The sequence below is a fragment of the Mesocricetus auratus genome, unplaced genomic scaffold (genome assembly GCF_017639785.1).
Source record: "Mesocricetus auratus isolate SY011 unplaced genomic scaffold, BCM_Maur_2.0 Super-Scaffold_100676, whole genome shotgun sequence".
NCBI lineage: Eukaryota > Metazoa > Chordata > Mammalia > Rodentia > Cricetidae > Mesocricetus > Mesocricetus auratus.
Genome location: NW_024429266.1, coordinates 54438306 through 54463720, shown reverse-complemented (window position 1 = coordinate 54463720; position 25415 = coordinate 54438306). Strand labels below are relative to the sequence as shown.

The 25415-nt window shown below is 54.6% G+C and overlaps 1 protein-coding gene and 1 long non-coding RNA gene across 4 annotated transcripts; one reads left to right on the top strand and one right to left on the bottom strand.

Moving 5' to 3' along the window:
- Positions 1 to 1756: 1756 nt before the first annotated feature.
- LOC101827410 (receptor-type tyrosine-protein phosphatase V) lies at positions 1757 to 25294 on the bottom strand. 3 transcript variants are annotated; one of them, XM_021229145.2, is made up of 37 exons: positions 25228 to 25294; positions 23018 to 23653; positions 22575 to 22661; positions 22044 to 22170; positions 21075 to 21156; positions 20671 to 20719; positions 20229 to 20501; positions 19783 to 20052; positions 19322 to 19585; positions 18277 to 18531; positions 17928 to 18176; positions 17502 to 17777; positions 15520 to 15792; positions 13985 to 14248; positions 13558 to 13824; positions 12991 to 13272; positions 12538 to 12678; positions 12084 to 12294; positions 11574 to 11641; positions 9656 to 9782; positions 9463 to 9510; positions 8037 to 8130; positions 7811 to 7901; positions 7625 to 7701; positions 6106 to 6240; positions 5170 to 5292; positions 4514 to 4674; positions 4267 to 4402; positions 3862 to 3929; positions 3629 to 3716; positions 3467 to 3545; positions 3301 to 3377; positions 3012 to 3140; positions 2766 to 2882; positions 2504 to 2667; positions 2143 to 2278; positions 1757 to 1940 (listed from the first exon to the last, which is right to left on the bottom strand). In XM_021229145.2, the coding sequence occupies exons 5-37, from the start codon at positions 21135 to 21137 to the stop codon at positions 1854 to 1856; spliced, it is 5142 nt and encodes a 1713-aa protein (XP_021084804.1). In that variant the 5' UTR covers positions 21138 to 21156; positions 22044 to 22170; positions 22575 to 22661; positions 23018 to 23653; positions 25228 to 25294; the 3' UTR covers positions 1757 to 1853. The 3 variants fall into 3 exon arrangements, with proteins under 3 accessions (XP_021084804.1, XP_012971295.1, XP_040594214.1); XM_013115841.3 differs by lacking the exon at positions 22575 to 22661 and having other exon boundaries at positions 23018 to 25286; XM_040738280.1 differs by lacking the exons at positions 1757 to 1940; positions 2143 to 2278; positions 2504 to 2667; positions 2766 to 2882 and having other exon boundaries at positions 3240 to 3377; positions 23018 to 25286.
- Positions 5285 to 6668, top strand: LOC121136852. Its single transcript, XR_005874011.1, has 2 exons — positions 5285 to 5888; positions 6129 to 6668. It is a non-coding gene; the product is annotated as an uncharacterized LOC121136852 (long non-coding RNA).
- Positions 25295 to 25415: the final 121 nt, after the last annotated feature.

Sequence of the window (25415 nt, the reverse complement as noted above, 5' to 3'; positions counted from 1 at the left end):
CAAGATAACTTCCACCCTTTAATTCTATGCCCCAAACACTCTCATCAGCCCCTCTCCATCCTTTGTGGCACTCTGGGACTCGTGAGGAGAGAGCCTCACAAGCAGACCAAGAAGCCAGAACTCTTCTTCCAGGACTCCAGTTGAGGCCATGATAGAAGTGAAAGATGAGCCCTTAGGAAGGTCACAGAAAGACCCTCCATGGCCATACAAAGCTGCAGGCAGAAGCCCCCTCTGCATCTCCCATCTCGCTTAATCCTTGCCTTCACCTTGGCTCTACCTACACACACACACACACACACACACACACACACACACACACACTTCCCACCCATGATGCTTCGGGTCTCCTACGAAGGCTGGAAAACCTTGGACGGAGCAGCCCTCTGAAGTGGGCTTGAGTAGCTAAGAGCTGAGTTTCTTGTCTGCCCATGGTCACTCAGAGGCCAACTCCTTGGACTCCTGAGAGACGCAGAACTGAAGAAAACTTCCGGGAAAGGGCACCAGAGCCCAATCTCACTTTGGGCAAGCTCCTAGCTAGCAGAAAGTCCTACTTTAAAAACTTACACTTATCTTGTGTGTGGGAGGTGTGGGCACATATCAGTGGCACATGGCACAGCTTGCAGGAACCAGTTCTTTCCTTTCACCACGTGGGCTCCAGGGATTGAACCCAGGTTTGGCATCAAGCGCTCTTACCCACGGAGCCATCTCAATGGCCAGCCCCGCTTTTTTGTTATTTGGTTTTTTTGCTTTTGTTTTTTGAGTCAGGATATCCTGTAGCCCAGGCTGGTCTCAAACTTGTTATGTAGCTGAGGATGACCTTGAATTCTGGTCCTCTTGTCTTCACATCCTGAGTGCTGGGACTACAGGCATTGGCTACTATGCATCTAGGTGACACTGGGGACCAAACCCAGGATCTCATGCATACCAGGCAAGAATTCTACAAATTGACTCTCAGGGCGTATAAAGCTTTTGTTCCCCTTCTTCACCCAGGCCAGAGAAGGACCCTCTCAGACCACCAGTCTGAACCCTTGCACACTAAGAACCAAGTTAGCCTGTGAGAACCCTGGCCACTGCCCCGCACATCCGTTTAAAGGTGCACCACTGTGGTTGGTTCAGGCATCCTTTGTATCCTCCCACAGTCCTCCTCCTGTGTCAATCAGTGCCAATCATCAGGCTCACTGCCATTAGCGGCTGACTTGGAGGTGGGCAATTGCATCCCATAGTGTACAACCCAGCCTTAAAGTGTCTGGGACAGACAGCCTCATCCACACACCTTTTTTTCTTTCTTTTTTGAGGGGTCTCCTAGTCTTCCCCTTCTCTGTATCCCTCCCTCCCCCACCTCCCTACCCCCATTCTCTCCTATATAAAAGAGAGGAAGAAAGTGAAGGGATCGGGAAACTTGGCAGGACCGGCCTGGGCCACCTCTGGTTCCTCACTTACGGGGAGCAGTGTGGCTCTAGTACCTCCTGCAGTGACTGAGAACAGCCTTGGAGACTGGCAAGTAAGCAATAAGGCTGCACAGGATGAGGGATGGAAAACTAAGTAATCCCTACACGTTTGCGGTGGCGAACAATGAATGGGGCTCCGTGGCAGGATGCTGAGGTCTGAGCACACTGGAAAAGCAGAAGGTTGGGGGACCTTGGCCTCCGTGCCAAGAGCATTGCCAGCTGCAGGTCAACCGGCTCAGCTGGATGCAAGCCCCAGCTGTCACCCCTGTCCCAGGTGGGAGGATGGAGAAACAGAACAAAACCATGAGTCTGACCATGCGTCTTTATTTCCTGACTCTGCCCTTTCTCGGCATGAGGCCTGGTGGAGGCTGCTCTTCCTGCAAAGCCAGGCCTGGGACATGATGCCTAGCAGGGTACAGGCCACTCCCCAACTCCGGGCAGTCCATCCAGCAGTGCACTGTTCAGACACTTGTAGAGGTAGATATACTGCTCCTGTGGGTAGACGTAGACAAGATATGCCACCAAGGCTCCCAGGGCTCTCCTAACCTACATTCCACCTGGAAAGGGCATGGTGAGCAGCAGAGCCACCTGGTGGTGGCGTGAATGGGGTTACCTAACTGCCATATGTATCTGGGACAGAACCTGCCTAGATTTGATTCCTTTAACAGTAAGCCCCTCCCTGTTTGCTTCTCACCAGCGTTGGGGTCATGAGGCCACAGGCCTGGGACTGCTTCAGGGCCACATTGAAGACATCCACAGTGCATTCGGTCCCCGCCTGCTGTAGCAGCTGTTCCATGGCCAAGAAGGTGCCCAGCTGGTTTGTGCCCTTGCTGTAATTGACCTAGAGTTAGATGTGGGGCCTCTGGGAATGGGGCAGTGTCTGGAGACATGGGAAAACCCAAATTTAGTCCTAAGGACTGGGAAAGAATGCTAGGTACTTAGCTAACCAGCCGGGTTAGAACCCTACCAAATCCCTGAGGATGGAACAGAGAAGCCAGGGGCCTTGGGAGACTACCCTTTGACCCAAGTCAGCACATGACATTTGTTGACAGCACCTGGAGTGGCTGAGCAGGGTCCCTGGCTTCTTGCTCTTGCCTCGGGAGCAGCACTGGCCCACAGCATCCAGGAAGGGCAGTAAGGTGGTAGCTGGGAGCTCACACCCAGACTCCCAGCATGGAAACTGCAAGCGTTGAACCTGCCTCTCTGTTCCACTCTCCCCCTGGGATAAAGGCAAGGTGGACATTGGTGAAGGGGAGGGTGGCGGGGGAAGCCAGAATGGGAATCTCATTACCCATGCCCTGTGGTCTCAGCACATACATGTATGACCCTGAAGAGGGTACAAGGCCACCCAGCTGTGTTGCTCTCGGCCACTCTGTGCACGGTCACCATGTCTGTGACAATAGGCTGCATCTCCATTGGCCAGAAGTCTTGTGGCTGGGACCAAAACAGGCCTCTCAGTCAGCTTCCCAAATCCCTGCCACACCCCAACCAAACGGCACCACACACTCCCCCTGCCTCTGTCCCATTCCTGGAGGCACACATCCTGTCCCTCCACCCCCTCACCTTCTCTTTGGTATCAGGCAGACCCAGGGAGACCAGCACGTGGGCGCCATGTTCCCACACCAGTTCCCAGAGCTCCTTCGGTCTGGCAGGGCCAGTCAGCACCACGTGGTCCCGACCACACGGCCCACCCTGCAGAGCACAGCTTGTTGGTTCCCCGGAACTGATGTATTTCCTGACCGTCCCACTGCTTGCTCTTGCCGAGGGAGCCCCCCTAGGACCCAGCCCCACCCCAGAAAGCACGAATGGTCAGAGAGCAAGCGACAGAGCCGCAAGATCAGCATCCTCTCACAGGGAAGAGCCAGGCTTCCAGCATGTTGTCAGCAGGGCTCTCCTCCACCAGGGAGAACTGCTTCTGAGAATGATCGCCTGCGGAAGGATGGTGAGGGTGAGGCTGCAAGGGGCCTCCAGCACACACCTGCTCCACTCCACCCGACACCGTGGGGAGTGAGACTCACCGGGGACTGCGCTGTTCTGATCATAGCCAGGAGGGGGCAGCAGAGAGCCAGTCTCATACTTGATGGCCTGCTTCAGGAGCTGGGAAAGAGATGGACACCGTATAAGGTTGGGCAGGTAGAACTGTGCCCCCACTGTCACTCACTCCTTGACCCAAAGCATACCTTGTACTCCTTCAAGAAACCAGCGTTGGCATTGGCTGCCCTCTTGGCACAAGCCTGTGCAAAATTCATCACAGAGATGGGGCCGGAGCTGGAGGGGGAGGGGAGAAGGTGCTTGGTTGTTCAGTCCCTGCTGCCAGTTTCTGTGCTGGGTCAGTGCACCCGAGCCTGGGCCCTAGCGGGAATGCACAGGACACCAGTGCCCACCGGCCAGGACCTGAAGGTAGCTGACTTACTCTGGGGTGTCAGAGGGCCCTTCCAGAATCTTGTTCAGCAGGCAGCTGTGCAGGAAGATGTACTGACTCTGCAGGGAGAAAGCACTGGCCTGTTACGTGACCTTAGTCCAGGAGGGAATTAGTTCCGGCCCCAACCCACCAGGTAGGGAAGTGGCCAGTAGGACTAGGGAGCCTTCGGGGAGCTTTCCCCGAGTTGCCCACAGTGCTGAGGGTGGCAGGGGCCAGTCCCTCCTCTCCTTTTACGGAAAGGAGTGTGGCGGTTCGGGTAAGATGGTAGTCTAGGAGTGCCCCTCACCCAGGTGCTTCTGCATGACCCTGAACTTCTTTTCCTGCTCCTGTGAGGTCATCTACCCTCTTCCACGTCCCTGGGTCTAAGCTGCCCAGCCCAGTGCCTGGGGCCCTCACCGGCGTCTGGATCATGAGGGGCCGGTGCAGCCGAAGCATGTACACGGTGTTGAACACGTCAACCATCTGCTCTTCCTCTAGTTGCTGCAGCAGCCGCAAGAGAGCCACAAAAGTGCCTGTCCGGCCCACACCCGCACTGTGGGAACAGCCCCTGAAGAGCTAAGTACTGGAGGGAAAGGGCTCCTCGAAATCCAGAGCCCTTCCCCACTCAAGGCCACGCCCTCCACCTCACCCCACCTGTCCTCACCTGCAATGCACCAGCGTGGGTCCCTTGCCCTGAGTGACCCGCACCTGCTCCCGTACCAGGTCCACAAACTTGAGCAGGGAGCTGGGAGCCTCTGGAATGCTGTGGTCTGGCCAGGTGGTGAACTGTAGCTGCTTCACCCGCCGCTGTTTTTGCTGGGCACCCTGAGGACGGCGGGGGGGGGGGGGGGTCAGCCATGCTGATTTTCTTAACCTCTTCCTAACGCCAGAAACCTTCCTCACTAAGTCTTCCAGGGCGGAGGCTAGCTCCTGCTTCAAATTGAGGGCCATAGCTGCATAGCCCCTGTGCTTGCCCCAGGATGAACCTCTGACCCTCCTCTAGTCTCCTGGGTTATCTCTACCTCCCAAAGATGACCAGGACCATTCTAGTGTCTGGCTTTCCTGCCTCAAGCGGCCCACAGCCTGTGATGACAGTAAGGGGGTTGGAGTGGGCATCTCCAAGCTGAGCATAGGGTAGAAGGGTCTGCTCTGTCTTTGCATCATGTGACCTTGGCTCAGTCTTTAGCTTTCACTGTCTTTACTCCCCCCCACCCCCACACACCGCAGCCAGTGACCAAGCGCTGTGATCCTCATGTGGACCAGGAGAGGGAGTCTCAGCTGTCGTGCTTTCCCCACCAGCCCTGTCCCCTGGGCACATACGTGCTGCAGCTGGAATTCTCTCCTGGTCCACTCCTCCTCGGGCTCCTCCGCCAGGAGGTGGATGGTGATGTGGCCATGGGTGACAGGGGTGGAGTTGGCTGGCCAGTAGTGCTCACACAGCACCTAGGATGAGGGGGTTTGAGAGAAGAGGCATGGTTTTGCATCAAGCCTTGTCAACGCTGTCCCCTACTGTACCCAGTCTCAACCATCCCCACCCATCTTTATTTTTTTAATGATTTACTTATTTATTATATATACAGTGTTCTGCCTGCATGTATCCTACACACCAGAAGAGGGCACCAGATCTCATTACAGATGGTTATGAGCCACCATGTGGTAGCTGGGAACTGAACTCAGGACCTCTGGAAAAGCAGCCAGTGCTCTTAACCTCTGAGCCGTCTCTCCAGCCCCCCACCCATCTTCTTGGTTCCTCCGAGTCTAATGAAATTCTGCTCTTTGCTTCCACCCAGCTCTGAGACCATGTCTTCCAGAAGCTTCCATCCTCTAGCTATGCTCCAGTACCTTTACAGCCCTCTTAGGACTCAGTGTTGGCTTCAGCTCCCTTGGATGACCCTGATTTAGGAGCAGTCTACCTTTTCCTCATGGCCTCAACAGAAGGACACACTCTGCCACCTATATTTGCTCTGGGTTGGCATTGTCCATGCCCAGTACAGACAGGAGGTGGCCCTGGGCTCACAGGAGAGCCTTCCCTGCCTTGAGTAAGTGACCAGCAGGAACTGAATCAAGTCAGGAACTCATGAGCCTGGTCCTTGCCCCACACTTCCCCATCCTAGGTGATCCTGAGAATTCCCCACCAACTCCCAGGCCCCATTCTTGCCTGTGTGCCCCAAGATTACAGGGCAGGGTGGTGGTGAGATCCTTCAAGGAGGGTTTATGCCACCTGCTGGTCATTCTGGGAAGCTGCAGGGCACTCACCCGCCCATTCTCCATGCCCACAGTCAGCATGATGATGATGTGGACTTGCTGCTCCCATACCAGCCTCCAGAAGTCCTCTACCGTCTTCTTGAGCGGCCCCTGAGTGGCGATGAACTCCTGTGGGTGGCTGTAGCCCTAAGGTGTGAGGTACATGTTACCAGACATGTTACCATCAAACTTTCAGCAGTGGATATGATCATATATGACCCACAGGAACCGTGATCATGGAGGGTGATCTGCCACCACCCATGTCCCATTTGGAAGGGGTAAGAAAAACATTCATGAAAATACAAGATTCTAACATGCTCGAAACAGTCCACCCAGTCACCCTCTTCACTAAGCTTGCTATGACTTTGTTATTTAGAGACAGTGATTTATTATGTAGCCCAGGCTGTCCTTAAACTTCTAATTCTCTTGCTTCAGTCTCCTATGTGCCAGAATTTCAGGTGTGTGTCACCATGCCTAGCTCCAGAGCGACCTTCCTAAAACTAAATTGTGTGTGCATTATATGGGCAAATATACATATGTGTATGTGTGTGTAAATATATATATAATATACTCAAGTCATCCATGGCTGTCATTGTCTGGCAAATGGAATCAAAGCCTTCAATGTAATAATCAAGGTTATCCTTCGTTTAGTTCAAGCCCACCTCCACCACCTGACTCTGCAGCCCACACACACACATACACACACATACACACACACATACACACACATACACACATACACACACACATACACACACATACACACACACCACACACACACATACACACACCACACACACACACATTCACACACACATACACACACACCACACACACACATACACACACCACACACACACACATTCACACACACATACACACACACCACACACACATACACACACCACACACACACATTCACACACACATACACACACACCACACACACATACACACACACCACACACACACACATTCACACACACATACACACACACCACACACACACACACACAGCCTGTGCATTCTTGCCTGACTGTTTTCTAGATGTTTCTATTCAGAATGTCCTTCTCTCCTTTGATCTCTTACCAAAATTCTATCCATCCTTCAAGAGATCAAATGTCTCCTCCTCTAAACCCTTTCCTGATTACTTAAGAGTACCAAATTTTCCCTTCTCTCATGCTCCTGAGTGTCATTCTTGTTCCTCTGTCACAACACCTGTCAGACTGTGCATGTTCTCTCTCTTTCTCTCTCTCTCTCTCTCACACACACACACACACACTGTACATGCTCTCTCTCTCTCTCTCTCACACACACACACAGTGGGCTCCTTTGCAAGTGTGTATAAGGTTAAGCCACTCTGCCTCCTGGGGACCCAGTATAGAGCCCAGCACCCAGAAAACCAAATCTTGCCAGATTAACCAAAAGAAGCATGGACCGGTGATAGTTCTAGACAACTATACAGTTAGCACAAAACAGTGTCCTGCAAAACCCCAATAAGAATGTCCCCAGGCCCACAAGTGGCCCTTACTGGGATGAAGTTGGCATTAATGTAGTCAGAATGAGATTCTCCTGCCAGCTGGCTCAGTCTGACCCTGGAGTGGTCATCTGCAGAGAGGAGATGACATACATTTGGAACCAGCACACAGAACCCCTCCTTAGGGCCAAGCTCAAACCCGCTGCCCATACCTCCCTCCTGCTCCCAGCATTTGCTCACAGGGCAGCACGTGTGGGTACCGGTTCTTGGAGGTGTTGTCAGGATGCTCAGCCTCTAGTCTGGGCTGCTCCCTGCCTACCTCCTTCAGCTCCTATGAAGGCAAGGCAGGTCCTAGTTGCTGAGGCAGGTCCATCTTACCCCACCGCAGACAGGGTAGGGGTGGTGAGAATAAGGCTGGGAGGCAGGTCCGGCCCAGTGTAAATGCCCTGGATGACACAGGACTTACCTCAAATTCCTGAAAGAAAGCCTGGTGTGCATGTGCACTCTTGGCCTCATAGCTCTGCCGGAAGCTATGGATGGGGATGGGCCGATGGGTCCGCCTGGCAGAAGAGAAAAGGAATAGATCCCAGTTTTGCATGTGCACTGCCCTGCCCTGGGAGACAGATGCCGAACTAGCTGTACAATATGATCTCGGGGAGGGCAGGCATTGGACATGCAGACCCTGGGCTGCCGTGCCCTCCCTGCATAGAACAAAAAATGTCTCCAAGGCCCAGCAGACCCACAAACCCACAGTGTGAAACGAAAGAGGGGAGCAGTGAGGGAGACAGGCCAGAGGCTAGAGGTGCATCTCCACGCATGCCGGGGCACAGCTTGCTTCCCTGTTTATCTCGGAGTTCCTTTGTGTGGGGGATCAGAGCAGGGCCTGCACAAGGTGGGCAGGTGCTCTCCCTCTGAGCTACGGCCCAGCCTACATGGGGTCAATTCAACAGGAAGTCCATAGGAGGAAAGGAGATGTGGCCCAATTCAATCCATGTAGTTTCTCCGGCTTTCACTTCGCCTTTTACAGTGTATTTTTAATTCCTATCACTTTGCCTTTTATAATGTATTTTTCACAAAATGCTTCTTTTTTTAAGGTCCACATGGTTTGTCAGATAGCCAGGACTGGAGGTGGGGCATGTGATGCTTAATTCATGTCCCACCTTGGCTGGCTCATGGTGTCTGAATTATAAACATTATTCTGGATGCTGGGAAGACATTTGTGGATGGGATCAACATTTAACTTGTCTGACCGACTCTGACTTTAATCTTTTACCTTTTTTTGGTGAATATGTGGTCACATGAAGCTAAGATCGGGTGCCATTCTCAGTCACTCTCCCCTTACTCACTGAGTAGGTGCCTCTCCAATGAACCTAGAGTTCACCATTTTGGCTATTCTAGCCAATTTGTTCCTCGCCACCTTCTGGGATCTGCAACTACAGGTGGCTGCCGTGCCCAGCTGACTACCAGTTCCCACACCTGCAGAGCAAGTGCTGACCCACTGAACCATCTCTCCAGCCCTCTTCAGCTCTTTGAAAGCAGCATCGAAGAATGGGCTTCTCCAAGCAGTTAAAAGCCTCAATACAAGCAAGACTGGCCTGTCCCCACTAGGGGGAGCCCTGCCAGCAGATGCCTTCTCTGGGGCTCTGGCTGGCTACCTCATCAGCTCCCCACTCCTCGGTCCTATCTCTCTGAAAGCCTTGACCTCTACAGTGAGTTTGAATAGGAGGAAAAAGGAGAAGAGCTGAAAGAGAGAGGGGTAGCCTGAGAACCGATGGGAACCTGGCCAACAAAGACTAGAGCCCCTGCCTGGTGCAAGCCCAGGGAGCTTTGCAGAGCGGCCAGCACACTGTGCTGCAGTATCACTGGGAAGAAGCATGTTTCAATGCACTCACCGAAGGTTGTAAGGCATCAACTCATGGGAAAAACCGTCCTTCTCTGGCCTGTGACAGTGCAGGGGCGAACAGGAGGCAATGGAAGGTTACGGGTTACTGCCGGGCTGCTGGCCAGCCAGTCACACTGGGTTTCCCAGCCCCCCACCCCACCCCACCCCCACCTCCCCACCCCCCACCCCCGCACCCTCGTCACCTTGGTCCTTTCAGGCGCCACCAGCACAGCAAGCACAGCACAGCACACACAATGAAGATGCAGCCCACCACAGTCCCCGTCATCACCGTCACGGGCACTGCCACCAGAGAGACGCTGGCTTGGGGCTCTGTGGAAGGGAAGGGACATGGCAATTTCCAAATTGACCCTGCAGGCTGTGCCAGGCTCTCCTGGACTTGGTCCTTCTAGGTCAGTGGTTCTCAACCTGTGGGTCACGACCCACATATTGGATACTTACACTACAATTCATAACAGTAGCAAAATTACAACTATGAAGCAACAAACTAATTTTATGGTTGGGGAGTCACCACAACGTGAGGAACTGTATTAAAGGGCAAAAGCATCAGGAAGGTTGAGAACCTCTGCTCTAGATAGATAATACAGTAATCTCTCTCCATACTCCCAGAAATGTCTGTCTGGGGTTGGGGGTTGGTGAGATCAGACAGACAGACTGCTTTCCTTCTAATGCCTAGCCACATTCCACAGACTCTCCCTGACACCCTCAAGAGGAATGGCGTTGAAGTCCAGGCTTCCTGTACCTGCTAGAACTATGCCATCTGCTGCAATAGCCCCAGCCACGTGGGGTTCTCAAGCACCCACGGTGTAGCTACACCAGTTTAAGATCCGTGCAGTGTGAGCACACAGGAGAGGGCAAAGGCCCAAGGGAGATATATGGAAATGACCACAGTGCTTTCATTTGCTTGGTTTTGTTTTTAGACAGAGTCTCAAGTATCCCAGAACGATTTCCAACCAAATATTTGAGGATGGCCTTGAACTTCTAATTTTCCTGCCTGATGTGGGGTAGATATATATCTATATATATAGAGAGAGAGTGGAGGCAGAAAGATAGGCAGGGCTAGGAGATGAGGAGGATGCTGGGGTAGAGGCAGAGAGGCACTGGAAGGAGAGACCCCATGTAGTGGAGGAAGGAGTAACAGGTCTGGACCCTTCTCTGGTAAGATAAGACCACGTGGAAATATTTAGATTAATAGAAATGGGTTAATAATTAAAACAGAGCTAGGCAATAAGAAGCCCTAGTCATCTGCCAACAGTTTGTAATTAGTATGTGTCTCTGTGTGCTTATTTGGGGCTGAAGCTGCAGTGGGAGCAGGCAGAACAGGAAACTCCAGCAGCACCTGCCTCAACCTTTCAAGTGGTAGGACTACTGGTGTAGTTCACCGTACCCCGTTTATTGAGGGCTAGGGATCCAACCCAGGGCTTAGTCTATGCTAGACAAGCAACCCATCCCAGTCTCTGAATCACTTTTTAATTGATATTTGGAAACCTTAACTTAATCTTAAATGTTCTGGCATTAAAAAAAACAGTTACTAAAGATAAATGTTACTCCTTTCTGTTGTGTTTGTTCCCTGAGCCTTGTTGTTGTTGCTGTCAATTTGTTGATACAGGGTCTCAACTATAAAGCCCTGGCTGGCCTGGAGCTGGGCAACATCCAAGTAACTACAGAGGTGCCTACCAGGGGGGTGAGGTGGGGGTGAGATTAAAAGTGTATGCCACCACACCCAGCCACCTCTCTCTTTTTAGCTTCCAATGTACCCATCAGGAAAGTCTAAGTTAGATATAGTTTGGCTACATTGGGATCTCCCTGAGGTTCCTTCTGGACAGAGCTATTCTTAAACACGGGATCCCGGGAGTAGCCAGTTGCAGAAAGTGACACGGGGAGGTGCCAGGAAGCTGTGCACAGTAGCAACCCCCTCAATGCCTCTGCCTCTCCACTACTTGATCCTAGCCCCACCCCAGGTCTGAAGTCTAGTGCACCTCACTGAGGTTCTGGTCCCCAACACTGCTAGGCCCCCAGGAGCCTCTGAGTGCAGTAGACTGGGTACCGGCGCTCCTCCCATCTCCAGTGTCCAGCCAGAGCCTAGCGGGGGGGGGCCGCTACCTGAGAAGGCCGAGAAGGTGATGATGGTCTCGGGAAGGCTGAGCCTGCTAAAAGCTGCAACGCTGAACCTGGGACAAAGAAGCAGGACTTTATGCCGAGAAGAAACCCTTGCTGAGAAACAGCAATAACTACCTCAGCCAGCTAGTTTCCATCCTGCCCTGATTAGAGGTTGGACAGTCTGTTCCCCATCACCCTATGCAGACCACCTCTGGCCTGTCCTGAGATCAAGAGGTAGCTCTAGCTATAGGGACCTAGAGAGCTTTGGGTGTTTCCTGGAAGTCCCCAAAGAATCCATCCCCCAGTTTGCTTTAACAAAAGGACCATGTAACAGGTGGGCATTTTCTTTTTTGCATTGGTGCTGGAAAACTGGTCCTAACTATGGACACTTGTGGACTGGCACTTGCATTCTGTTTGTGACTCTGTCCCCATCTATTGTTGAAAGAACATGAGCCCCAAGTGGAGTTTAGAGTTCCACCCCCCCACACCCCTGCCCATAGCCCTAGCCCTCACCTATACTGGAAACCTGGCTTGAGATGCCCATTACATATCTCCTGAGTATGGCCACAGTCCTCTGTACCCACAGGCACTGTCCAGGATCTTGGCACAGCCCAAGGCCCTGGGTAGAAGGGGTTGGGGAACAGGGCAGCCAGGTAGGAGTCACATCCTCCATAGTAGTGGTCATACCATGTGTGGTTGACGGCTTCCCGGGGAGGTCGGGTCACTGAAGAGGACCGGGAAAGAGGCAGAGCAGGATGAGCGGTAGGCCGGGCGGCCATCTTATCCCTCTAATACGTACCCCGCTCACAACCCAACTCCACTCTTATCCTCAGTAGCAGCCAAGCCCTTTCCGGCTACAGCCGGCCCTGGCGCTGGCTTTTTATCCAGTCTCTCTGCCTAGACCATTCTCACCTGCCTGTGCCAACACAGCCAGGCTCTCCCCAACCCTTTCGAGCCCAGAACTCACATGACATGTTGTTGGTGACAATTATGCCATACCACTGGATCTGCCCATCGTCTTTGCCAAACATGCCACGTGTGACTGTCACACCCATCCCTGTCCCCAGCTCCAGCTGGGGGGCCTCGGCTAGCTGAGGGGGGTGCCAAACTAGGAACAGAGAAGGGGGAAAGAAAGGCCTTGGCCCAGCATCTTCCAGCCTTCGGGGGCATGCCTTCCTCTACCCAGGACCTCGCATGGCACCTGGTAACAAATGGCTAGTGAACAATTAAATAAGGCCTAGAAGGGTTCTTGGGTTAGGGTACCAGGGCATAATGCTCCAAAATACGAGATAGGGGTCAGAGGAAGGTGCCAGGTCTGTGGTCAAGGAGGGCCCCAGGCAGCCAGGCTTAGCAGAAGGATAGCCCCCAGGGGACAGTGATAGAGAGTCTATCACCACAGAAAGTGGTGGAAAGTGCCTACCCTCGGTGGAAGTAGTGCACACCAGGGTGACTGCCCGGCTCCACAGGCTATTCCTGCCCAGCACAGTGAGGCTGAGGCGGTAGGAAGTGGCGGGCATCAAATTGGGCAACAGGAGAGCATCCTCTGAGGTGTTGACCTGGAAGACAAAGTGAGCACTCCCTGCCCCCACCAGCTGCTCAACCACCACCAGACACGCATCCACATCTCCAACAGGCATCGTCCAGTTCAGGACCAGGTGGTTGGCCTCGGGCTGGCATAGCACATCTTCCACAGGGCCAGGCTCTGGGGGAACAAAAAGCTCACACTGTGTAGGCATCAGTGTTCTCTAAGAGGATACCATTGTCAAAACCAGAGGTCACAAAGGACTGGCGTTTATGCCCATAGAAGGGGCATCACCCTCATGGAGAAACAACTTGTCTTTGGGGAATCGTTGCCCATTTGGAGAGGCATAGAGGTATAGCCTGGGGCACGGGTGGGCAAGACAGCTGCCTGGGAGGCGTGGGTGACTCGGAGTGGAAAGGCAAGACCCCCAGGCATACGACCCTTCCCTTAAGACACAAAACCTACCCACAGATAGCACCACAGGGTGAGTGGAGGCCTGGAGTGGCCCTGCCTGACACTTCACAGACATCAAGATGGTATGTCCCGGTGTGAGGTGCCTCAGCACAAGGCGGTCTTGGCCTGGTGACAGGGGCTGCTCCCACGAGAGGTGTCCGGCATCTGAGAGTTGGGCATAGCACGTCCCCTGCCCCGAGGGGCCACTGGGCCAGGCCAGGTTAACCACAGCACTGCCTGCCTGCATTGACACGAGCAACTCATTGGGTGTGAGGGGGTCTGTGGAGAGAAGGCAGCATGTCAGCCAGGCCCCTGGCCCAGTCCTGAGATTGCCTCACACAGTGCTGGTGTTCGCTGACCTCACTCAAGGCCGTCCGTGTGGAGTTGAGCTAACATGTCCAGGGTCCCCGTCCCCAATGCCTTTTCACCCCTTACTCACATGTCCAAGCAGAAACGTTGGTTGCCGCAGCGTAAAGGGGCCCAGCCCAGGAGATGACCTCCACTTTGTACTTAGTGCCAGGAGTCAAACCCGAAAAGGTTGTGCTGTGTGCCTTGGGTCCCATGATGCTGGTGGCTGTCCGGGCACCCTCCTGGTATAGGGACACTTGGTAGCTGTGCCGGCCCCCAGGAGCATGGACCCAGAATGCTTGGAGCTGGGTGGGAGCCTCACTAGTCACATTTACCAATGTGGGGGCTAAAGGAGCTGCAGGGAGAACAAGTGGGGGAGGGGCACAGATAGAGGTAACATTATCTAAATTAAATATCTTCCCCCAAAAAGACTGTCCCCCAATTCCTCCATCCTTGCCCCAGAGCCTAAGAGTTCAGTGTAGTTTAGGACAGCAGGTGAGTGACTGGACTCTGAAACAGACCTAAGCAATGGGAAGCTCAGAGTTTTTTATCATTCTCTGGCCCTGCCACCTCCCTCTGGGATGGGTGGTCCTTCCCAGCAAAGATCTGTTCTCAGAGCCAAGCAAGAGCTAGAAGCCAGGTTCCCGGGATTCCAGGTCAGACTTCTACCTAGCTCCCTCCAGATGTCTGCGGTCCCACAGTCCTTAGGGGAAGTCTGAAGGACAATGATAGAACCCCAGGGGAAAGAGAAGCTAGAATGGAAGGGCCAGGCAGGCCTGGAGAGACCCTATGGAGAAGGGACAGGCAGGCCTGGAGAGACCCTATGGAGAAGGGACAGGCAGGCCTGGAGAGACCCTATGGAGAAGGGACAGGCAGGCCTGGAGAGACCCTATGGAGAAGGGACAGGCAGGCCTGGAGAGTCCCCTATGGAGAAGGGACAGGCAGGCCTGGAGAGACCCTATGGAGAAGGGACAGGCAGGCCTGGAGAGACCCTATGGAGAAGGTTGAAGTGGGGATAGGCGGTCCCAGCTACTCATATGTCCCCAGAGCTCTGCAGGCTGAACAAGCCCAGGAAGTCAGATTGGTATGAAGGGGCCTTCCAACCCCAGCTCTACAGGCCCTGGGATCTCCTGGATGGTGTTTCCCATATACTCTGTATTTCTATGGCTCCCAGGCTATGTGGGCTGGGGTTGGCTATGGTAGGGGCCTCTACTCTGTTCATACTGCCTGGATAAATATTCCAGCTTTCCTTATAAGGCTAAGGAGGCTAGAAAAAGTCTCTCTGTGTGCCTCAGCTCCCTCACCTATGAATCAAGGTCACACTCCTAAACTTGTCACAGTGAGCACACGACAGAACACGGGTAGGACAATAAGCAAGATGCCCAGTGAGTACTGTAGCTATTGTTATTAACGGTTTACAGCCCAGGCAGGGCTAGAGGTGGACTTCTGGAGAATGGCGTGGCACTGTACAAGGGACAGATATAGGCGTCCCTATGAAGGGCCTGTGAGGAGTTTTCTGGTGCCTCAGAATCAGGAGACCCCACAGACAGCCTAGCTTTCTTCTCATAGGCGCAGAGTCCCTGGGAGCCCAAAGGGTTGGGAAGGAAGATTGTGGGGGTCACTTACGTGTCCAGCCTGTAGCGTTGGCACTGCCACTTTCCTCGGAACCCCACAAGGTAGCCAGCTGTACCTGGAACTCAGAGCCTGCAGCCAGCTGGACCCAGGAGAAGTTCCTGGCCTCTGGGGGCAGGATCTTCTTGCTTTCCAGTGCCAGGGGCCTCAGCCTGTAAAGCCGCAGCTGAAAGCCATCCCTGCCACCTGGTGGGTGACTCCAGGAAGCCCTCAGTGCTGTAGGCTGGGTGGAAAAGCCCAGGCTCAGGTTGGCGGGAGGAGCAGGGCCTAGTAGGACAGGAAGGGACAGACTCAGGATAATATAAATGCTCCTTCCCAAACAAGCTCCAAAGCTCCCATGTGAAGTGCCATCCTTCTGGAGGTTCTAAGCTCAGATTTTAGCCTTCCCAGGAAAACCTCTTGCAGAGACGGGGCCTAACACTCGCCCTGGCCTCACACCTGCCTCCTGCCTTGAGGTATGTGGGCTCCCTAAGCACATGTCTGTTCATGCCACTTGCTTCCTCTACAGCCGGTCAGTGCCTGTTCCTCACCCTTCAGGGCCTTCTACTGACAGCACTGGCCTGGCTTCTGTCGCAACCTAGACTGTGGACCTTTGAGCCAGCTTAGCCCAGGCCCTCCAGCCATCCTGCCTAGACACAGGTTTCTTTTTCAGCTCATCTCCCTCCTCCTCTTGGAAACCCGCCTGACTCCCTAAGCAGGGTGTCCCTTCCATGAGTGTGAAAAGATCAAGTCAAGCCACATAAAATCCCTGATACTCAGCCATGCTCATCTATAAGAAAACAGTTTTGTGTGGTTCAAATTGGTACGTCATGCATATCCCTACTAATTTACGTATTATAATAATATGATGTGTAAAATTATATACATCACCAGTATATGAACCATATTTGTCAGTCTTCCTTTCTGGACTTGCTCATAATTTTTAGCCTTAGCACCTACCCCTATACCTAAAACTGAGAGGCATTAAATAGATATTTGTAAGCAGGATGGATAAAAGGACAGAGGGATGCATGGATAGATGGTCGGATGAGGAGCACATGGATGTGTAGGGCACATGGATGGGTAGGGCACATGGATGGGTAGGGCACATGAATGTGTAGGGCACATGGATGTGTAGGGCACATGGATGGGTAGGGCACATGGATGGGTAGGACACATGGATGGGTAGGGCACATGGATGGGTAGGACACATGGATGGGTAGGGCACATGGATGGGTAGGACACATGGATGGGTAGGGCACATGGATGGGTAGGCACATGGATGGGTAGAACACATGGATGGGTAGGCACATGGATGGGTAGGACACATGGATGGGTAGGGCACATGGATGGGTAGGGCACATGGATGGGTAGGGCACATGAATGTGTAGGGCACATGGATGTGTAGGGCACATGGATGGGTAGGGCACATGGATGGGTAGGCACATGGATGGGTAGGACACATGGATGGGTAGGGCACATGGATGGGTAGGGCACATGAATGTGTAGGGCACATGGATGTGTAGGGCACATGGATGGGTAGGGCACATGGATGGGTAGGCACATGGATGGGTAGGCACATGGATGTGTAGGGCACATGGATGGGTAGGCACATGGATGGGTAGAACACATGGATGGGTAGGCACATGGATGGGTAGGACACATGGATGGGTAGGGCACATGGATGGGTAGGCACATGGATGGGTAGGGCACATGGTTGGGTAGGGCACATGGATGGGTAGGCACATGGATGGGTAGGGCACATGGTTGGGTAGGGCACATGGATGGGTAGGGCACATGGATGGGTAGGGCACATGGATGGGTAGGGCACATGGATGGGTAGGTATGACTAGTCAGCTGCATGACAGGATGTGGAAAGTGCTTGACTCGGGAGTTGCCTGTATTTCACTCCTATGACAGAGTAGAGCAGAGAGCAGAGGATACAAGCCCGCATGTGCAGGGCTGGGCGGCCTCCCTAGGGCAGGGCAGGAACTCACGGGTGCAATTGTGGATCTTCCGCAAGTGGGAGCTGAGGTTCCCAGCCCAGGCCCATGCTGACACAGTGTAGCAGGAGCCAGGTACCAGAGACGTCAGGGTCAGGCTAGAATTGTCAGGGCCCAAGTCAACAAGGTTGCCAGGTGACCTCTGGCTGCCATCCTGATGCCAAGTGAACCTGTAGCCTTCCTGCTGTCCTGGTGCTGGGACCCAACGGATAGTCAGGTCAGATGGGCTGCTCCTGTTAATGACCTCCAGCGACTGCAGTGGCAGGGGGCCTGAAGAGGGGACAATTTGGCAAGAGGACATGTCGCAGCCCCTTGATATCCTCTGCCCCACTCTGCTGGGTCTCCCCGTCACTCCAACTTCCCTCCCCATGACACGCTCCTCCAGTGCCAGACCCAAAGGCCTCAGACACTGGCACTCACGTGTGTAGCCTGTGATGCTCTGAGTGATGTCTCCCACAGATGAGGCAATGTCCACCCGGTAGTGGGCGCCAGGAACCAAGCCACAGAAAGTGACATGGGTGGCACCAAAGGGCACAGAGATGTTTCCTAGGAGGCCTGCAGCACCAGCATCATAGAGTAGTGCCCGCCTCCCAGGCTGCTTGGTAGCTTCCAGTAGTCCGTCTAGCCACAGTCTGGCACCAGGACTCTCCCTGGGGAATGCAGCAGGCTCTGGAAAAGAAGCAGGCCCTCAGAAAGTGAGTGGTCCCTCTGGCTGCAGACTCCCTATGTGGGAGTCTCCCAGCCTGAGCCCTACTCCCATCAGACTCACCAGTCAGCCAGGTGCTGGCCTCCGTCCAGGCATCATAAGGTCCAGCTAGAACCTTCAGTCCCAAGGTGTAGTGTCCGGGAGGCAGGGGTCCTGGGAACACAGCATCGCACTCTTCAGGGCCCAGATTAGTAGTATTCTCCACTGGCCCACTTAACTTCAGTACATAGCTGTCCCGGGCTCCTGGCCCTGCCTTCCAGCTTGCCCAGAGCTCATTAGACAAGGGAGTCAGCACCAGGTCAGATGGGTGGGAGGGATCTAAGGAGACAGGGGTAGATACAGTGGGTAAGAAACTCACCCTGTGCACTCGCCACTTTCTATGGGTACCTGCCAGCCTCTTGTTTGGGTATTAACAGCATCGTTTTCCATACTCCAGATGAATGCCAAGACCTGGCAGTTACCACCTGGCCATGGGTAGCGGTAACAGAAACAATAACTGACCAAGTGCTCACACGTGTGCCTGCCAGCGTGCTCGGGAGGATTCCACACACGGTACAGGTAAACAACTTTCCCAGAGATACACAGTCAACGGATAGCAGAAACGTAACCACCACACAACTGTTTCTAAGAGTGGAAATATGGAATCATGGTGGCAAAGACAGGCAGGAGTCCAGCCTAGGTTCAGAGTCACCACACTTAGATACAGTATGACCTTGGCTTTGGGCTCTCTCTGGGCCTATAGTAACATGGGACAGCAAGACCTACATTAGGCTCTTTGGGGGATTCAGTGGAACCATATCCAGAAAGTGGAAGGCTCAGAGCCTGCCTGGAGATGGCTCAACTGATCATAACTACTATTACCACTACCGCCCCCTCAGGCAGTTTCTGAGTGCCAGTGTCTGAGGCCTTTGGGTCTGGGACTGGAGGAGCGTGTCGTGGGGAGGGAAGTTGGAGTGACGGGGAGGCTCAGCAGAGTGGGGCAGAGGGTATCAAGGGGCTACGACACGACCTCTTGCCAAATTGTCCCCTCTTCAGGCCCCCTGCCACTGCAGTCGCTGGAGGTCATTAACAAGAGCAGCCCATATCTGTTGTGTCCCTAGGTACTCACAGGTCCACTCAGTGGCATTGGGCCCCACGACCCAGTGGGGCCCAGCAACAGCACAGAGCTTCAGCTTGTGAGGTGTGCCTGGAGACAGGTGGAGGAAGGTGTGTCTGGAGACCCCTCGTTTGACCACTGCAGTCAGGTTGGTGGCCCCTAGGAGGTCTGTGAGTATCAGATGGAACCAGGCAGCCCCATCAGAGCTGTTCCAGGAGGCTCGCAGGCTACTAGTATCCAAGGCACGTAGTACTAGGTGATCTGGGGGCACAGGCTCTGCAGGAAGTATGGACAGAGCAGAATCAGGCTTGAGGGAGGACTCTGGAGCAAGATCCTGGACCAGATGTGGCATGAGGGATCCCAGAAACCTAGCCACTCTGCAACACATTGCCTATGAGAATCCAGACTCAACATTGCTCTCGCCTCCCCCAGCCTAGCTGCCACCTGGGGCCCTGGTCAGGCCCCCACGTTACCTGTCCACTGGTGGATGCTAGTCTTCGCTTGGAGACTGCCAGCCCAGGTGATAACCTCCAAGACATACTGACTACCTGGCAAGAGGTTGCCAAAATTGTAAGACAGGATGCCGGGGGACACTGAGACATTGCATGCCAGCGTTTGGGATTCCAGGTGGTAGAGGAGAAGCTGGTAGCTGTCTTGATTCCCAGGGGCATCGCTCCATGAGGCTTCCAGGCTGGCTGGGCTCCCAGAGCTATGCAGCTGTAGTCCACGGACCACTGATGGGGCTGTGTCAAATGTCAAGAGAAGTACTAAAGTCTACACAAAGGGCTCACCATCCTAGGGGCTGTCCCCTTGGGTTTCTCTGCACTGCCCCCCTCCCCAGCCCCACCCCAGCCCCTGCTACCAATCCTCTAGAGCAGTCCCCTCCTGCCCCACCCCCCTCAGCCTGCAGACTTCATACCAGTTTGGGCAGTGAGGGTGACAGTGACATTCTGCCAACAGGGTCTTAGGACAGTCAATTCCAGCTGGTAGTGACTCCCTGGCACCAGGCCGTGGAACTCAAAGCTAGACTCATTTGTGCGAGCCTGGAGCTGCTGCCCTTCTGGAGAGCCCACGGGGTTCAGACTCCTGAGATGGAGGGTATAGTCCAATCCATCTGGATCTACCGACACCCAGCTCAGAAACAGGCTGGTAGGCTTTCCTTGGCTGCTGACATTAATGCTCAGGGGTGGACCTGGGAGATAGGGGTGCATGCACTCAGTCACCTAGCACCCCTTCTGCCATGAAAAGGGATGGCAAGACCAGGGACCAAGGGAAGGCAGAGTCTAGCAGGCAAATTAGCCCTGTGACCGGCCCACTGCCCACCTCTAGAGCCCTCTCCCTCTCGCTCTAAAGACACCTACCTCCGCCCTCCCTGTCTGGGCTCCCTTCCAGTGGTGGGCATGCATCTTCCTGTAGGAAGGAAAGGAGCAGGGGAAGCAGATGTGGAGAGGCCTCTGGAGCCCAGACCTCTGGGAAAGCCCATGGAGTAAGGATCCAGACCAGAGAGAGGAGTCTCCATGTGTTTGACTCCCATGCCCCCTTCACCCCCACCACACACGACTGGAGAGACGCCAGCAGGCAGGAGTCAGCAGCCTGGAAGGTTGGCGCAGTCTGTTCTGGCCTCCGTGCTGGCCTGGGTGGGAAGGGAGCAGTTTCCCTCTTCCATAATGCAGACCAGCTGTGGAGCCCCATAGAGAGGTAGGAAGCCTGAACATGCCCCAAAGAACAGGCCCGCCCACCCCACCCCACCCCATGCCCACCTTACCTCTGCCAAAAGGCCCTGGAGCCAGAGGAGGGAAGCGAACAGGATCAGGGGCCTCATCCCCATAAAGTCTGCAGAGTCAAAACTGGAAGGCAGAAGGTGGAGCTAGCTCCCCTTGCCCTGGCGATGGGCAGGCGGGCAAGGGTGGGAAGGGTAAGGCTTCAGATAGGTGCCAGGCCGCAAATCCGGACCCTAACCCAGCCTGGTCTGAGCAAGGCTGAGAGAGAGGTGAGAGAAGCAGCGTCTGGCTCTAAGGGACTGCCATTCCCAGGTAGTCCACCAGCCCACCTCCTTCCTCTGCTTCTCCCACCCCCACGAGGTATGAACAGTCGGCTCCCCGTGAAGGAAAATGGCCTGTGCTTTGGGGGAAGCCTGGTAGGAGTGGTGGCCTTGAAAACGAACACACAGCAGAAGTACTGACTCCCCCACACTCTGTCCCTGGAAGAGGTCTGGAGTCCATTTTCCCCTCCCTGTGCCTTTTAGTGTTTCCAGGTGGCAAGGGGACATCCTGAACACAGGAGCCAGCTGTGTGTGGCCCCTTGTGTCTGCCTCACTTGTTCTAGTGGCCCGAGTCACAGGAGTACATCGCGTGGATCTAGAGTTCACCTGGTCCTGGAACCCATCTGTCACATCCCTCACTGCCCAGACAGGAAGCTGAGATCCATAGGCCAACCTGGGGTCCCGTGCATGTGGGGAAAGAAGCTGGGCTTGAACCCGGGACTTCTGACTCTACTGAGCAGAGATGGCACAAGGTGTTCCCATCCCCAGTTCAAGTCCTCTCTGCTCGGAAGCCTCTGGGAGTGACTGACGTTTCTGGGGGTTAGCCCCCGCTCCCTATTTCTTCTATGTAGGCCAGCAGTACCCACCTGGCTCCCCAGCCCTCACAGGCACTGCAGGGACCCAGCTGAGGCCTGGCCTGCAACACATGAACTCAGACTCTGCTGCTGCACCCACCCAGAGCCAGCTGCTCACCTGGTGCAGCTCACCCAGGGGCTCCTTCGCCCACTCAGCCGTGGGAAGGGAAGGAGCAGTCGGGCCTCTGAGCCCTGGGAAGGAAGCCCGGAACTCGGCAAGCTCAGGAGTGGGGGGCGGAGGCAGGCTGCACAGGAAAACAGACAGGTACAGACTCTGAATGCCAAAGCAGACGCCTCCTAGCCTGCTTCAGCAAGGAGCCCAGGCCTGCATCAGAAACCAGCTCTGCCCACCCGCTCCTGCTGCCCAGCACCAGGGGCTGCTGTCCGCCCCACCCCCTACCACAGCTCCGTCCAGCCCCAAACCTCAGAGCCTCCCACTGGCCTGGATGGGGTCCTGGAAACTTAGCACTGCAGACTCATCAAATTTTCCAGGCTGTGTGCGTGTATGAGTGTGTGTGTGTGCCTGTGCATACATGGCACTTCTAAAGGAGGCAGGGAAACCGGGGGTGGGGAAGGATGTCTCGGGCCTCAGTCTGGCCAAAATGTCAAGGAAACATCCTAACCTGGTCCTTCACCAACCCCACCTCACCTGGGGACACCTCACTCTGTTTCTTCCAGAAGAGTCTCTATGAGCAGCCACGATGGGCATAAGCGGAGCGAAAGCATCTTAACAGATCTGAGCCGAGGAGACATAGCAGAGAGTGTGTGGGGGTAAAGGGTTGGGGTCCCAAAGTCCCTGAAAAAGAGAGGCCTGTGGAGACAGAACACGCCTCATAGCTAGTCCTAAGGATCCAGCCTTGAGGGTATTGGCTGTGGAAGACCCTTACCAGCCTCACCCTATGAGAGCATCCTTGGGGACAGGAGATAGGCTCAAAAGACGTATAAAAAAGCAGCCCCTGCCCCGACCCCTGTGCCCAGGCCAAGATTCTCTATTCAGCAAAAATGTGCTCCTCCCAGCAGCCACCCCCACAGACAAACCCACATCCTCTGCCTAGAAAACCCCTGGGGTCCTCCCAAGGTCTTGAAGCCTACCGTCTCAGTGTGGAGTGAGCCGGTCAGGAGGCAGAGGACGCGGCAGAGGGCTGGTCCTGGCATCCCAACTTCCAAGTGTAAACTAGCCTGGTCCCTCCTGGCAGCTGTTGTAAGCTGCTCTTCCGGCTCCTCCTCTGATCTCCCACAGCCTGAAGCCAGGCCTTGGGCATCCCCCACGATAAAGGAAGATAATTACCAGGCAGATGAGAACAGGCGCACACTCCCCCTTCCTCCCACAGACTGGGGAAGGTCACCAGGGAAGGGGGAAGGTCCACTTCTACTTTCTACTGAACAGGTAGAGGGAACTCAGCAAGGGGCTGGAGCGGCCAGCGATGTGCTGTGTGGGGACTGACAAGTATGCCTATGCTGGCGCTGGCGTCAAGGACACAGAGGACCCCTGGGGAAAGGGCCATTGTGGGACAGGTGGGGCAGCTATCCATCCCTCTGGCCCTGGACTTGGGAGAAAGGAAGGGAATCTCCTTCAGCTTGAAGTCATCCTGCCTATGAGTTTGGCAGCAGGCGTAGGTAGAGCTGGGCACTCTGGGAAGGCTAGTCATGGTTCCTCCGCGCTGAGCTGGCATGGGCCACCATCGGTCCTCTCCACCAGTGGTAAGGGGTATGGGAAAGTCCTTACACCTGCAGGCATCAAAAAGGTGGCAGGGGGAAACTGGCCAGGCAGGGGCACCTGTCACAGGGGCCTGGGCCCTGCTAGGGTGCCTCCTCAGCCTTCGTGCTGTGACTTAACCGCCCTTCTCTACCCCCACACACCCTGCCTCCTTGGATGTCTTCCGGACTCCTCCTTGGTGAGCTCTGTCTCCCCCACACTACCAAGGACAAGCCCTGGCTTGCAGAGATGAGAAAGTATAGCTACCTCAGTATTTGAGGGGGATGGAGGCACTTGGGGAACAGCCACCTGGCATCCTGGGGCTTCTCCAGAGAGGCCCTGGGAAGGACAGCTCAGGAAAGATAGAGCATGCCAGACCCAGGCCTCCTCCATCCTTTCCATACCCACCCAAAGCAGCCTGCAATGGTACTGGGTGACAACCTTTGCCTGGAGCTGCAGGGGACAAGGACTTCTGGGAATCACAGGAGCACTAGGGACAGTTGGGGTCCCTGGGATAGAAATGATGAGAGGGAAACCAGCAAAGAGAGAGGGGCAAGAAATCTCTGGCTGGTCACAGGACCACAAGTGGGACTCAGTAGGATAAGGCCTTGCTCTGCTGTGGCCCCTCCCAACTCTGACTAGGATCTCGGCAGACATCCTATACATCCTATACCATGCAGAAGCAAAGGGCTTTGCCCATTCTGGGCTGCTGGGAGTAACTCCTTCTAGACCCTCTCCATTGCTAGTGTGGAACTTCCTGAAAAAGATAAAGGCTGGCTGGAAAAGGGGAGGAGAGGAAGGGGTGACCTAGACAGAGACAAGACTCAGCCCCAAGCCACTTCTACCACAGGCGGGGCTCCCCAGCTCCCAACCCTGGTCGGTTTCTCCTACTACTCTTGTCTGATTCCAAACACTGGGGCTGTGGGCAAAACATTTTACATGCCTCACTCCATCTTCCTGACAAGGGGTTATTGTCCTTATTATCTTCCCCCAGGAGGAAGAAAGCTGTCGGGGAATCTGAATCTGAGACTCAGGGAAGCCAGGAACTTGGCCAAGGCCACACCGCCTTGCTAACTAGGCAGGTCCCTCTGACTCCCAACTATGACTTTACATTCTCTGAAGTTGAAGGTACTGGAACCCAATGCCCAGTCAGAGAGACACATCTGGGAGGTGAGAGATAGCAGCTGGCCAGCAGGGTGTCCTCAGCCCCCAGGTCTGGGAAGGTTCTGCAGAGGAGGCGGAATCACCTTCAGGAGCATCCCAGCAGCGTGGATAAGGTAGAGGCTGTTCCAGAGACAGCAGGGAAGGGCAGATGCAGGACAAGAACATATGTCTTGTCCCACTTGAGGCCTATGGTGGAGACTCTGGCCACAAGCTTTCATGGCTGCTCAGGCATCCAGGGAGTGGACAGGAAGGTGAGCAGACACTGAGAGAACAGAGAGAGACAGAGACAGAGACAGAGACAGAGACAGAGACAGAGACAGAGAGAGAGAGCACTTCATGCCTAAATTGACTCCTCATCTCACCAACTCCCTTCCCCATCTCCCAGCTTCTTTGCTTTCCCCAAAGCTCAGCTTCCGACTTCCTGACCCCACTGGGCCCCCACCTGTGAGGGTGAAGAGGTATGCTCACAGACAGTAGGCTAAAGCTGTGAACAGGGGACACTGGGCAGACCTGTGGGGGAGGGGCTTCTCCTACTTCCTCCTCCCCACCCCTGTGGTGTCCTCACTTCCTTTTCTTGATTGTCATCAACAGCTGGCCCAGGGCGGGTGGCCCTCGCTCTCTCTCTCTCCC